Source organism: Chaetomium fimeti, assembly GCF_033439085.1.
Source record: "Chaetomium fimeti strain CBS 168.71 chromosome Unknown B0H64scaffold_2, whole genome shotgun sequence".
NCBI lineage: Eukaryota > Fungi > Ascomycota > Sordariomycetes > Sordariales > Chaetomiaceae > Chaetomium > Chaetomium fimeti.
In genome coordinates this window covers 590,718-601,489 of record NW_026944330.1, presented here as the reverse complement: position 1 = coordinate 601,489, position 10,772 = coordinate 590,718, and the positions used below count along the sequence as shown (strand labels likewise).

The following is a 10,772-nucleotide window of genomic DNA, read 5'->3' as shown; positions in this document are numbered from 1 at the left end:
ATGTTAGCAACAACGGGCGAATGGCCTGACAGTTTTCAGCCCATCTCCTGCTCAGCCTTCATCACACTAGCTACAACAGAGAGCTACCGGGGCCTGCCAGCCGGGAGCATATTCCGTGGTCTTTCGCGGTGCCAGTCATTTCCAGCTGGATGAAGCCATACAAGTGAGCCAGACAAGACAGTCGAAATGGGGGTTCGACTGCCGAAGACACGGGAGTTGATGTACATTGTTGCCGAGTTTGGAATCCCGACTATTCGGATGATAGGAAAGCTCCCATAGTAATCAAGATCATCTGCAATACGCGGTAGAGCCAAGGTTGAGAGGCGAGAACAACAACTGACACTCTAACATTACAGAGGAGGTACGTTGATTGAAGGGAGACAAGAAGCAAGAGCGTTGTGGGGGTGTTAGCGTCAAAGCTTCGGGCGGGTACTGGTACCTTCTGGTCCGTGCACTCTTTCAATCAGTGGTGAGCACCACTTGACGAGGGGACATTGTGGCATTGAGGTCGGGAAACAACCTGCAAAAGACTCCAAGTCTGGACTCATAGCTTAGTTGCGGCTTTATAGGGGATCCCTCCGGCAGTTAGTCGTCCCGGGCAGTTCATGCATTGAAGGTTAAATCTTGCTCGCATGCGGCAGCGCTTGCCTGTTCATCCCGCGCTGCATTGAGCAAGTTTCGTCGCATTCTTACAAGTAGCCAAGCAGAGCGACACCCCGAGAACCTTGCGGGCGCCGGCCGATCACATTGCCATGGATACAAGGAGGTGATTCCGTATTTCATCGTAGCACCTCGCTCGCCTCCACGTTTGATCTTTTATGCCGAAGCCCGTTTTCAGAATCGTTTCGTCTCATCCCACCCATCTTGCCCTCTCGCCCCGATCCGATCCGACGAAAACACGCGAAAACATTGTGACCAGACTGCCCTCTTGCCTCGTGAAGAAAAAGGCCTCATCAACCCCACGCAGCGGCTAAACGGTTTCCAACTGAAGGATTGGGACCTCGCCCAAACAACACAAATTGGTATCACAAGGGCAACTCGAGAAATAGTGCGAGGTGTTGTCGCCAGGATACACATCAAGTCACACGACATCCCACCAACGCCAAATACCTACTCGGACAACAAGAACCCCCCAACCCAAAATGGAACCCCGCCTCCTCTTCCGGCGCCAACACGAAGGCCACGAAGGCCACGACTCCATGGACACGGGCAACGGCGACAGCAGCAGCAGCACGGGCTCCAGCAGCAGTTCCAGCAGCCACTCCTCCTCCACCGGCGGGCATTCAACCGTGTTCCAAACCAGCATGGCCACCTCCCTCTTCTCCACCGCCTGGACGCCGGGAAACACGGGCACGTACGCGGCGACGTGCATCTTCCTGATCGTGCTGGCGGCGGCCTTCCGCGGCCTGCTGGCGCTCAAGTCGTGGCAGGAGCGGCGCTGGCTCGACGCCGAGCTGGCGCGCCGCTACGTCGTCGTCCACGGCAAGCCGCCCCTCGCCGACGCCCTCGCCCGCGACCCGGCCGCCAAGAGCGCGTCCGTGGTGCTGAGCGAGAACGGCGTCGAGGAGAATGTCGTCGTGGTGGCCAATCGTGGGGCTGCCGCGGCGGCCGCGCATGCCAGGCCGTGGAGGTTGAGTGTGGACCCCCTGCGCGCGGTGGTTGATACGGTGATTGCGGGGGTTGGGTATCTGCTGTGAGTCTTCTTTTTTTCTCTTTGTTGATGGGGGGGTTGTGGCTAATCAGCCGGTGCTCGCAGCATGCTGGCGGTCATGACCATGAATGTTGGCTTTTTCCTCTCTGTTCTCGGTGGGACGTTCCTCGGGAGCCTACTCGTAGGGAGGTTTATCTCAGTCGGGGAACATTAACCTCTATGCTGGGAACAGTATCGCGCATTGTTTTAAGGAGTTATAATGGTCGAATGAGCAAGGAGTTATGGTGACGGATGGGAGGCTTTATTTTTAACCCCAGTTGCGAGCCGATATTTTGCTCGATGCATTTCTATCTCATCCCTATTGCTCACATCATGGCCGTCTCGGCGTGTGTGTTGCGGGATTCTCTTTCAACAGCATAGACATATCGTCCTTCTGTTAGTGTTGAGATGGCGAAAAGTATCGCTACTTTCGGTATCTGAGCACGAACCAGCGCAGAAACTTGCTCAAACCCACGCACCCCAAACCGTGGTGGAGTTCCCCCACACTCGGTCATTGCCAAGCCGGTGAACCGCCTCCATGTCCGGATCCGGCCCCGGGTCCCCGTCCCCGTCCCCTCAGTTTGACCGGTCCGGTTCCGACGACCAAATCCCTCCCGGGTTAGCGGACACCCGTCACGGCTCTCACGTGGGTCGGCCGATGTGTATGTCCTATACCCGGCAGCTACGCACCTGGGTGACCCTATCGCGGTCAGTCGACCTCGTTAGAGTTAAGCTAAGGCGGCTTGGAGGGCTTCTTTTATTGTCAACCAACGCAATAATGGGGATTCACGAAGGTGACTAAACACTCGACGTATCCTCGCAGAGATTGCGGTCAACTGTCCTCCCAATGCGAAGAGAGAATAAGTTCAGGAACACATGGACTCTCTAGACGCATGCTACTCAAAGTGCCTCTGTCGGCTAGCACAATGAAGCTGAATTGATAGACGTAGAGAACCACTTTTGCTAAAATATTTCATGAGTTGAGTTTTCCAGGTTGGGACACGAATTACTGTACTCGTCAGCGTATCCTTGGTTCCTGCGTTTCTTGCATGTGGTGCTATGTTTGCGTCGCCCCAGGACTTAGCAAACACCCAAAACAGCATTTGTTGACGCTGCTTGCCGAAACCTGTTCATAGCAACCTGGTAAAGCCTCGAGGCCCACGACTGGTTTGCGTCGCTGCTGGACATACATGACTCGGAGCCACTCTTTTACCAACAAACCAGCAAACCACATTCAAGACAAACGATAAAAAAAGACGGCTACATGCCGGGTACACAACATTCAGCTCTCAGCAATCGGGTAGCCAACCGACGTGATGTCTCAGCCCCTCGAAAACATACCGAACCGTCCGACCTGGTACTGCATGTTCGAGTCAGCATCTACGGCCACCGCCCGTTCCCCAATTCTCTAGGTAGGCGGCGATAATTGCGCGTGTATACTGTGTAGAACCTTGCCACGTTCAATAGCGCCCCTATCTCAAAATCTAATGAGCACTCCGCACACATTGATGCCCCTACTAACATCGACGAAGAATGCCTCCTCCTAAAATCACCGCCTCGTGGTGCTCTCAAACCCATACATGCACAGATCGACGAATAACGACTGCTATATCACACGTCATTAAGACAACTTCTTCCGACAGCCCGGAAGCGAACCCACTCGCCGTTGTAAATCTTTTTAAAAAAAAACCAACAATTTGCTACCTCCACCTCCAGGCTAAAACAACACCCACCCCGTTGTGCTGTGTACCTGGCTGCCCGAATCTGCTCATAACACAATTCCAACACAACGCCCCGGTGTACCCACAGGCATACATACATGACAAAAAGCCACCCGACCCTTCCCATCACAGACAATACAATACACACATGCAGCACACCGCTGCAGGATGGTCTTCTTCCAGCGCTGCTTGCCGTCCATCTCTAACGCTCAACCCCCCCAACCGTAGAAACCAACCTCCACAGAATAAACACCGAAGCGTACGTCATGTATATTTCCCCAGCAGTAGAACATACCAAATAAGAATCCACCCCCGTTGTCCCCGTCCTACAGCCGGGAAACGCAAACGCCCCCCTCCCGCAAAAAGAGGCGATGTCCAACATCTTCCCAAACCGGAAGGACGACTCCCAATCAGGAAATACCTCCATGTGTGTAAGTGAGCGCGACCTGTCCGCCCGAGGTGGGAAATGGCACGGAAAACACAGGGGCGTTTTTTCCACACGCGACTTTCCTAGACCGATCGACCGATCTGTGGCGTGCCCGACACATGGCTGGCCTGCCAGCACATGGCGAAGGTGGGATTAATTCGATGCCGCAGTGCACAAAGTCGGGTCCGGCTAGGGCGCCACCGCTGGCCGACCCGGTTGCTTATTTGGCCGCTTGGGATAACGTTGATCATTTGGTTTGCACGTCAGGACCACTGCATGCTACGGTTAGCCGGTTTCGAGACTACAGATTACGAGCCATCACGCTGGTGGTAACAAGCAGTGCGTCACTTGGCGGCGCCGACATGGCTCAGCATGTGGTGCGAGATATCATTTGAAACTTCAATATTATTCATTCCACCAGCTTCTTGAACCCCGTCAAAATCGTGGTAGGAATTCATCGTTGTCATGGACCTCGTCTCACTACCACAAGCCGGAAACATAACAGCCCACCGGACAGGCAACCCAGACATAGGCACACCCTGAAAAGTGCAGAGAAAGCCGAAGCCGACGCCGGCGTGTGCAATCTAGCTCCCCTAAGCGAGTGCCAGCGAGTGCCAGCGAGTTACTTTCCTTGGTCTCTGGCCTCGAGAACCAAGCGCCCATTCCATCCTTCCCCGCGAGGAGCATGTATGACCACTCGCCGTGGTGCGTTGCAGTGACACGTGCGCGACTATCAACTCGCGGTCGGGAAGATGGTGAATATGCCGTGCCACTAGTCGAAGTGAAAGCCGAGGAAAACCGTCCGAAGAAATCGTAGAAGATGGAATGAACAGATACATCCCCAAAGAAACGCCGGACCAGACGGGCCTCGATAGTGTGAGGCCGTTCCAAAGATGTCGACCGAAAAATGACGATTCACGAATGCATTAAGGTAGTGGGTATTTTGGCGCACGAGCTGAAAGTCATAGATAGAAGTCGACGTGGGGGATGCTTAGGATTGGTGACCAGCATGCTGCTGGAGGCTGGATGGCGGCATGTACTGGCTTCCCCGTTGCTGTTGCACATAGCCATATGCGAGCGCTTGCTGGGGGTCCATTCCGACGTTGGGCATGTAGTTGGGGGGCATGTGGCCCTGAGGCATCCCTGGCCGGCTCTGCTGGGGGGGCAGGTGGGCGCTCGTGGGCTCTTCGGGGGAGTCGACAGCATTGGCGTCATCCACGCCGTTATCCCCAGCGGGGGGCTCGGGAGCGTTTAGGCAAGCCTAGCGATCATGTCAGTCAAGGGACATGGATGCGGGCGGTACGCGAAGTTCATGTGCACGGGGGTCAAGGCCTACCTGAATCAAGTTCTTGCCCTCTGCCTTTGTGACAAGAGGCTGTAGTTTGGGGGTGGTGAAGGTGTAGACGAGACCGGTTTCGGACACGACGAGAAGGAGCACTTGGGTCCCTGTCAAGACTGACAGTTCGTAGGCCTGGCACACGAGGCTTTGGTTAGCGAGTGTTTTTCAAACGATGCGCTGATGCGTTGGTGTGGAAGTGGGTTGCTGCTCCCGATACGGAGGCCGACGCGGGAGCCTCGGAGGATGTTAGAGACGAACCTTCTTCATAATACCAGCCTTGCGTTTGGAGAAGGTGATGTGGCGGCGCGACTTGTCGCCGATGAACTTAATCTCGATCTTGCGGCGCTCGCGACCGCCCTTTTCGTCGTCGTCATCATCGTCGTCAGCCGTGCTAGGGCGGGCGCGCTTGATGCCGCGGGTCTCGCCAACATTGTTGTTGCCGTTGCCGACGGAATGCGCGTCCTCGAGCTCGGTGGGCGAGGTTTGGTCGTGTTGATCAGTGATGTCGGCCATTTTGCGGTTGGGGTATCACGAAAGACGAAAAAGGTAAAATGGTGGAGATGCTGTTTTGAGCGTTGTGCCGATGGCCTAGACTTGATCTGGCGTTGAGCGGAGAGGTCGCCTTTTGTCGCAGAAACCTGGTTGGGCGTTGCCTGGATTGAGTTTGGTGTGTCCGCCGAGGCAGGGCGAGGAATTCACGTTCAATTTTTATTTGCTGGACGGCCCGGGCTCTCGCGTGTGTGGCATGCAACGCCGGTTTTACTGTGCGCTGCTGACAAAAGTGCCAGTTGCCGACGGTGCAACGCGAATTTTCCTCTGGCGGGAAGGTTGTGGTGGTGCAGTCCAGAAATCGAGACTGTGATCGTCTGATACGTTTTCGGATGGCAGATTCCCTGTCAGGAACGAGCAGAGACGTCAAAAATCAGACCTTGGCCGACACCTTGACCGAATGGGTTTGGCGACTGCAGAATGATTGAAAAGAGGATAGCGAGGTGGTGGCACGCAGGCTGCGGGCCGCGACCAGGCAGTTAAAGAAACGAGGGCGGGGAGTGGCGCCCCCAGTGACTGCACGGTGCGAGAAAGGGAAGGGGGGTTGGTGGCATGTGGGGCTAAAGTGGGGAAAGAAACGCGCTAGACACTGGCGTCCTGCACGATGCTGCAAAGCTGATTTTGAGACGAGACTGCTGTTCTGAGGAGAGAACTTGGGAGATGTTATGATTCCCCGAAAGTGAATGTTGTGATACGTGACAGGCACGAGAGCTTGTGGAGCTGTTATTTATCATTTATCGATTTTTTCGTGAATGTCTAGGTACCTTCGAAGAGCGGTCTTGAAGCCAGAGGGCACCGAAGAGGTAGGAAGGTGAGCTCGGTCTGAAGCCAGCAATCCCGTCGTTGTCCTCCTCCTTCCCTTGTTTGCAAGGCTTTGGCTCCCAGTGCGAACGGCATCTCGCTAGCTGGCACAGTTCAGGTTAGCAAATGGGATACTGTGCTCAGAGGCCCAGAGCGGCACCGGAGATTGGCGGGAAGGATCGAGGTGTGGCCAGTGCAAACAACCTTGCGTTCAAGGGAGAGAAGGTGTGGGGGAACGGCAAACTGGCACTTGGGAAACCGCGTTGGCTTCCCCGGGTTTGCATTTCCACTTGCGTTCCATTTTTGGACGAAATGGCGGGCACGGACAGAGGGGAAAGTTCGGCCCAAACGTGAGGTGGACACGAAGGGGGGGGGGGACGAAGAGGCCGAGGTATCGCCAAACGTTTCTTGCGCGTAATGCTTCCGGCATGGGCACTTGCGTCTGACAGAGACAGTGACCCCTAATGGCTGCGCCAGTGTGCATCGGAGCCTCCAGTTCGCCGAAGTCGTGGGTGTGGGGACCCAGCCCGCTGTCTCGCGGGTTGCTGGGCCTCGAGGCTGCAGGGCGACATCTCGCCAGCACGTCTTCACAGGGTCTTCTCATGCCCATCCGCACCGCGAGCCTTCCGGTGGCAGGCAACGACACAAGGGTGCCGGACGGGCTGGGGCCACTTTGGGCACAGCGCCCAATGAAGCTCTGCGGATTCTCACAACCTCATCAGACAATGCAGGTGTGGAAGGCACGCACGGGAGAACTATCGAATTCGAAGCCTTCTTTCCCCACCACCTTTTTTGGCCGGCTCGCAGGATGGCAGTCTGAGTCTGGTTCAGCCAGCTGGCGAATGCCGACACGAAACCTCCCAACGGCAGTGGGCCTCCTCGTTTTTGAGTTGCAACGCCCCCTGCTGCGACCTGCTTACCGCTCAGTGGTCGATCAAATTTGTGTCCAGCTCCTCGGATCGATAATAAGAATAAGATGAGATTAGTTAGTTATGCCCCACGATGAGTAACACAGTAGCAACCTACCTGGACTGATGGAACCGGCTAGGAGAGACACAGATATCAACCTGCGGAGGTCTTCTCTCGGTGTCCCTCCACCTGAGGACGACAAGAGAGCGTGCAACTGGCGAACCCGGCCGAGGAATACCCCCACAATGCAGCCACGACAGTCGCGAACAAAGTCCAGAACGCCCAGAACGCGACTGATCCGGGACCCCCGGGACTGGCGTTGTTGTGCCGCTGTCGACCCTGGGCTGACTGGCGTCGTGGAGCGCTGGCTTGCATCGCGAGCAAGGGTCAAAAAGCGGGGGTGGCCGATAGCGTGTGATTGCGCACAGTCAGGATTTGCCAGCACCAACATGTGTCCTGCGCGGGAAAGGGGCACTGATTGAAAGCCTGACGGGGCGCCATGGACTCGCTGGAGCGCAGATTGTTGAACAGTGGCTGAAGTCTGCCGTTCTTTGACGTCTCTGCATGCCTTTTGTCTCGCAGGTATGGAGGTATGGGAGAAGTTTAAGGCTGGGCAACGCTGTCACTTCCATTGGACACACACTTGGCCGGGAAGGTTAACGCTAGCCAGAATAGGTGGGGTTTGATGGCCATATCACCGACACATCGATGTTCTGTTTGTGACGGAACATGAGACAAGACTGGAAGGCTTGTCGTTGGTTTCTCTTTCGACACTTTGCGCCCTGAGGATGCCCCAATCCATGGGCATGGCCCGGTGCTTGGTCGAAAATGAACAAGCGGGCTCCGGCACAGGAAAACTTCTCCTTACGGAAGCAAGCCGCGCGCTGATTCGCCGGCCGGCTCAGCTGCCAGAACACGAAATCTGACCTGACGTGATTGGGCGAGGGCAATCCTGCGAAGCTTCCGCGAGATCTGCATGTCAAGCGTGGCAGGGAATTGCCGGTTTCTGTCCAAGGTGACGAAAATGGACTTTTTACATTGTACGCCGGTCGAAGGTTAACAAACTCGCCAGAGACGCGCAAGTCGCGTGAAGCCTCTCCGGCAGTACACCGAGCGGCCAGCAACAGAGCACGACCAACCTCACTCCCACCTGGCAAGGATGCTTCGGAACATGCCAAGCACTCGCTCCGCACTTGGTGATGCGAGGAGATTGATGGCATACGAGGGAAGGGAACGCGCCATCTTTGTCGTAAAGTGGGATCTTACACAGTAAACTACTGTTATTCGAACTTTTGCTTTTGGGGTTTGATATCCAGGTCGCTTATATGTAGCCGCTGGGATTGATATGCCAGGATGAGAGGGTATTTGGATGGGAATGGAACCGAGTATTTTCCGGGTTCGAGTCCCCCACGGCGAGGTCCACAGACAAAGTCCCAGGCCGCTCCAGTTCAGATTGAACACCTCAACATGCCGACGAGCAGCTGTCTGAAGATATTTAAAGGTCCAGATGATAGCTCACAATGAGTTGTGTCGCCAAGTCGACTTATTAACTCTTCCCCTGTGCACGACATGCGTCCTCGATGATTGCTGGTTCCCTAACCGCCGAAGGGAAGAAGCGGCGATTTTTATCGAACCAGTTCCCGTCCCGACAGGCCACTCGGCAGGCCGGCGCTGGCGCCAGTGTAACGGCGGGCTTTGGGGCGGGCGCCTACAGGCCCGTGCGGGGCCGCCCCTCGCCCCATTCAGACCAACCCATTGTCGCCAAACCCCGGTCTCCCGACGCCATCTGAAACGGTTCCCGTCAGGGAGCGTCCATGAATCAACCCAAGGACAGCTTCTGCCACAGCCTGAAGCAGGCGGTTTGACTGTTTGACTCGCCCAGTGGAGCGGAATTGACTGCGACTTTTCGTCTTGGTCTAATCTCTGACTGGTCCCTTTGGTCTTGGTATCAAAGCAGAATCTGGCGATTTGTGGCTCCTCGTTTTGAGGCCAAGCCCTGGCTCGTCCCATCCTGGCGGTGCAACGGCGCTTCGTTCGTGTCTCTTGCTTTGCTCTCCCGTTCCTCTCCTCTTCTGCTCGTTTTGAGATGGGGTATCCTATCTATCTAATATTGGAAATTTTGGTTTGAGGCTAGAACCTCGCTTCTTTCTTTTCGTTGGTTTGAGTTTTGTCCTTCTCTTCTCTTCGGCTTCTGTCCACTCTTCTTCGCTTCTGCCCTGTCAGGTCAGACCCGCGATTCGTCGAGTTCGGTGCTCGATGTCTTGGTAACAGCCAGCGAGGTCTTTCACTCTTCTCTTCTCCAAGACACCTTCTTTTAATCAATCCTTCTTTCTTTTCACGGTGCCGGGATTGCCGGTCGATCTCGCCCGTTCCACTCCTTGCGAGCAGGAAGAATCCATCGACGCTGGCCGTCAGTTATTTCGAGTTGTAAAAGGGATATTCGACGGGGATAGGCACGGCTGCGTCTCCGAGAGTCGTTAAACACCTAGTTGGACAGGATGGCGAACAAGATCCAGATCGCCTACTTGGTCGCCGATGGCCTCTTCTTGCTCATGGGCGTCTTCATCCTCGGCTTTTCCGTCATTGTCAACAACATCAAGGATGAGGTACCAGAAAACGGGAGACAGGCGGCAAGGAACCTCTTGTACCAGGATTTCCCGTTGACAGGTTGGTGGTGGCACGGTCGTTTTTACAGATGGGGACTCTAGCTAACGAGCACACAGCCGGTATTGTCAACGCCGTCTTCATCTTCATCACCTTCGCTGTCACCCTCCCCGGCCTCGCTACCTCGTCTCGCAAATGGCTCAAGCTCGCGAGCTACATGGCGGTGGTCTGCCTGATATTCAGCATGATTCTCGGCCTCTACCTATGGATCCAGACCCTCAAGCTGAGGGATGACTTCGCCCCCCGTTTCACCGCCCAAACTAACGAGATCAAGAGCCTCATGCAAGTCGAGGTTAGTCTCCCACCCACCACAACTCCCCATCCCACCCCTCCCCCACCCCCAAGCAAACCAACCCCCCCCACTAACACACCCACCCACCCACAAACAGTTCAACTGCTGCGGCTACTTCAACAGCAGCCGGCCGGCCTTCATCACGGACGCGACGTGCCCGAGCAAGGCGGCGGCGGCCATGGTGCGCGGGTGCGCGACCCCGATCTCGGGCTTCGCCAACGTCTTCATCGACAACATCTTCACGGCGCTCTTCGGCATCGTCGGCTTCGACGTCATCTTCATCATGGCCACCGCCTGCCTGCTCAAGGACCGCAAGGAGCGCGAGCGGTTCCAGCATATCGATGAGAAGAATGGGTTTGGGCGGATTTGAGGGGGGGGGG

The 10,772-nt window shown here is 55.8% G+C and overlaps 4 protein-coding genes across 4 annotated transcripts; 2 read left to right on the top strand and 2 right to left on the bottom strand.

Moving 5' to 3' along the window:
* Positions 1-963: 963 nt before the first annotated feature.
* Positions 964-2,172, top strand: B0H64DRAFT_71937 (Ctr copper transporter family-domain-containing protein). Its single transcript, XM_062808663.1, has 2 exons — positions 964-1,693; positions 1,757-2,172. Exons 1-2 carry the CDS (start codon positions 1,143-1,145, stop codon positions 1,863-1,865), a joined length of 660 nt encoding a protein of 219 aa, XP_062661830.1. The 5' UTR covers positions 964-1,142; the 3' UTR covers positions 1,866-2,172.
* A 2,657-nt stretch (positions 2,173-4,829) lies between these two features.
* Positions 4,830-5,690, bottom strand: B0H64DRAFT_317169 (SRF-type transcription factor (DNA-binding and dimerization domain)-domain-containing protein; the record flags this gene model as incomplete). Its single annotated transcript, XM_062800318.1, has 3 exons — positions 4,830-5,099; positions 5,175-5,309; positions 5,436-5,690. The coding sequence occupies 3 exons, from the start codon at positions 5,688-5,690 to the stop codon at positions 4,830-4,832; spliced, it is 660 nt and encodes a 219-aa protein (XP_062661829.1).
* A 727-nt stretch (positions 5,691-6,417) lies between these two features.
* B0H64DRAFT_384715 (uncharacterized protein) lies at positions 6,418-7,092 on the bottom strand. The gene has a single exon (XM_062803023.1). The coding sequence runs from the start codon at positions 7,009-7,011 to the stop codon at positions 6,739-6,741; it is 273 nt and encodes a 90-aa protein (XP_062661828.1). The 5' UTR covers positions 7,012-7,092; the 3' UTR covers positions 6,418-6,738.
* Positions 7,093-9,934: 2,842 nt separating this feature from the next.
* On the top strand, positions 9,935-10,762 carry B0H64DRAFT_438797 (uncharacterized protein; the record flags this gene model as incomplete). Its single annotated transcript, XM_062806379.1, has 3 exons — positions 9,935-10,103; positions 10,160-10,392; positions 10,490-10,762. 3 exons carry the CDS (start codon positions 9,935-9,937, stop codon positions 10,760-10,762), a joined length of 675 nt encoding a protein of 224 aa, XP_062661827.1.
* Between the last annotated feature and the right edge of the window lie 10 nt (positions 10,763-10,772).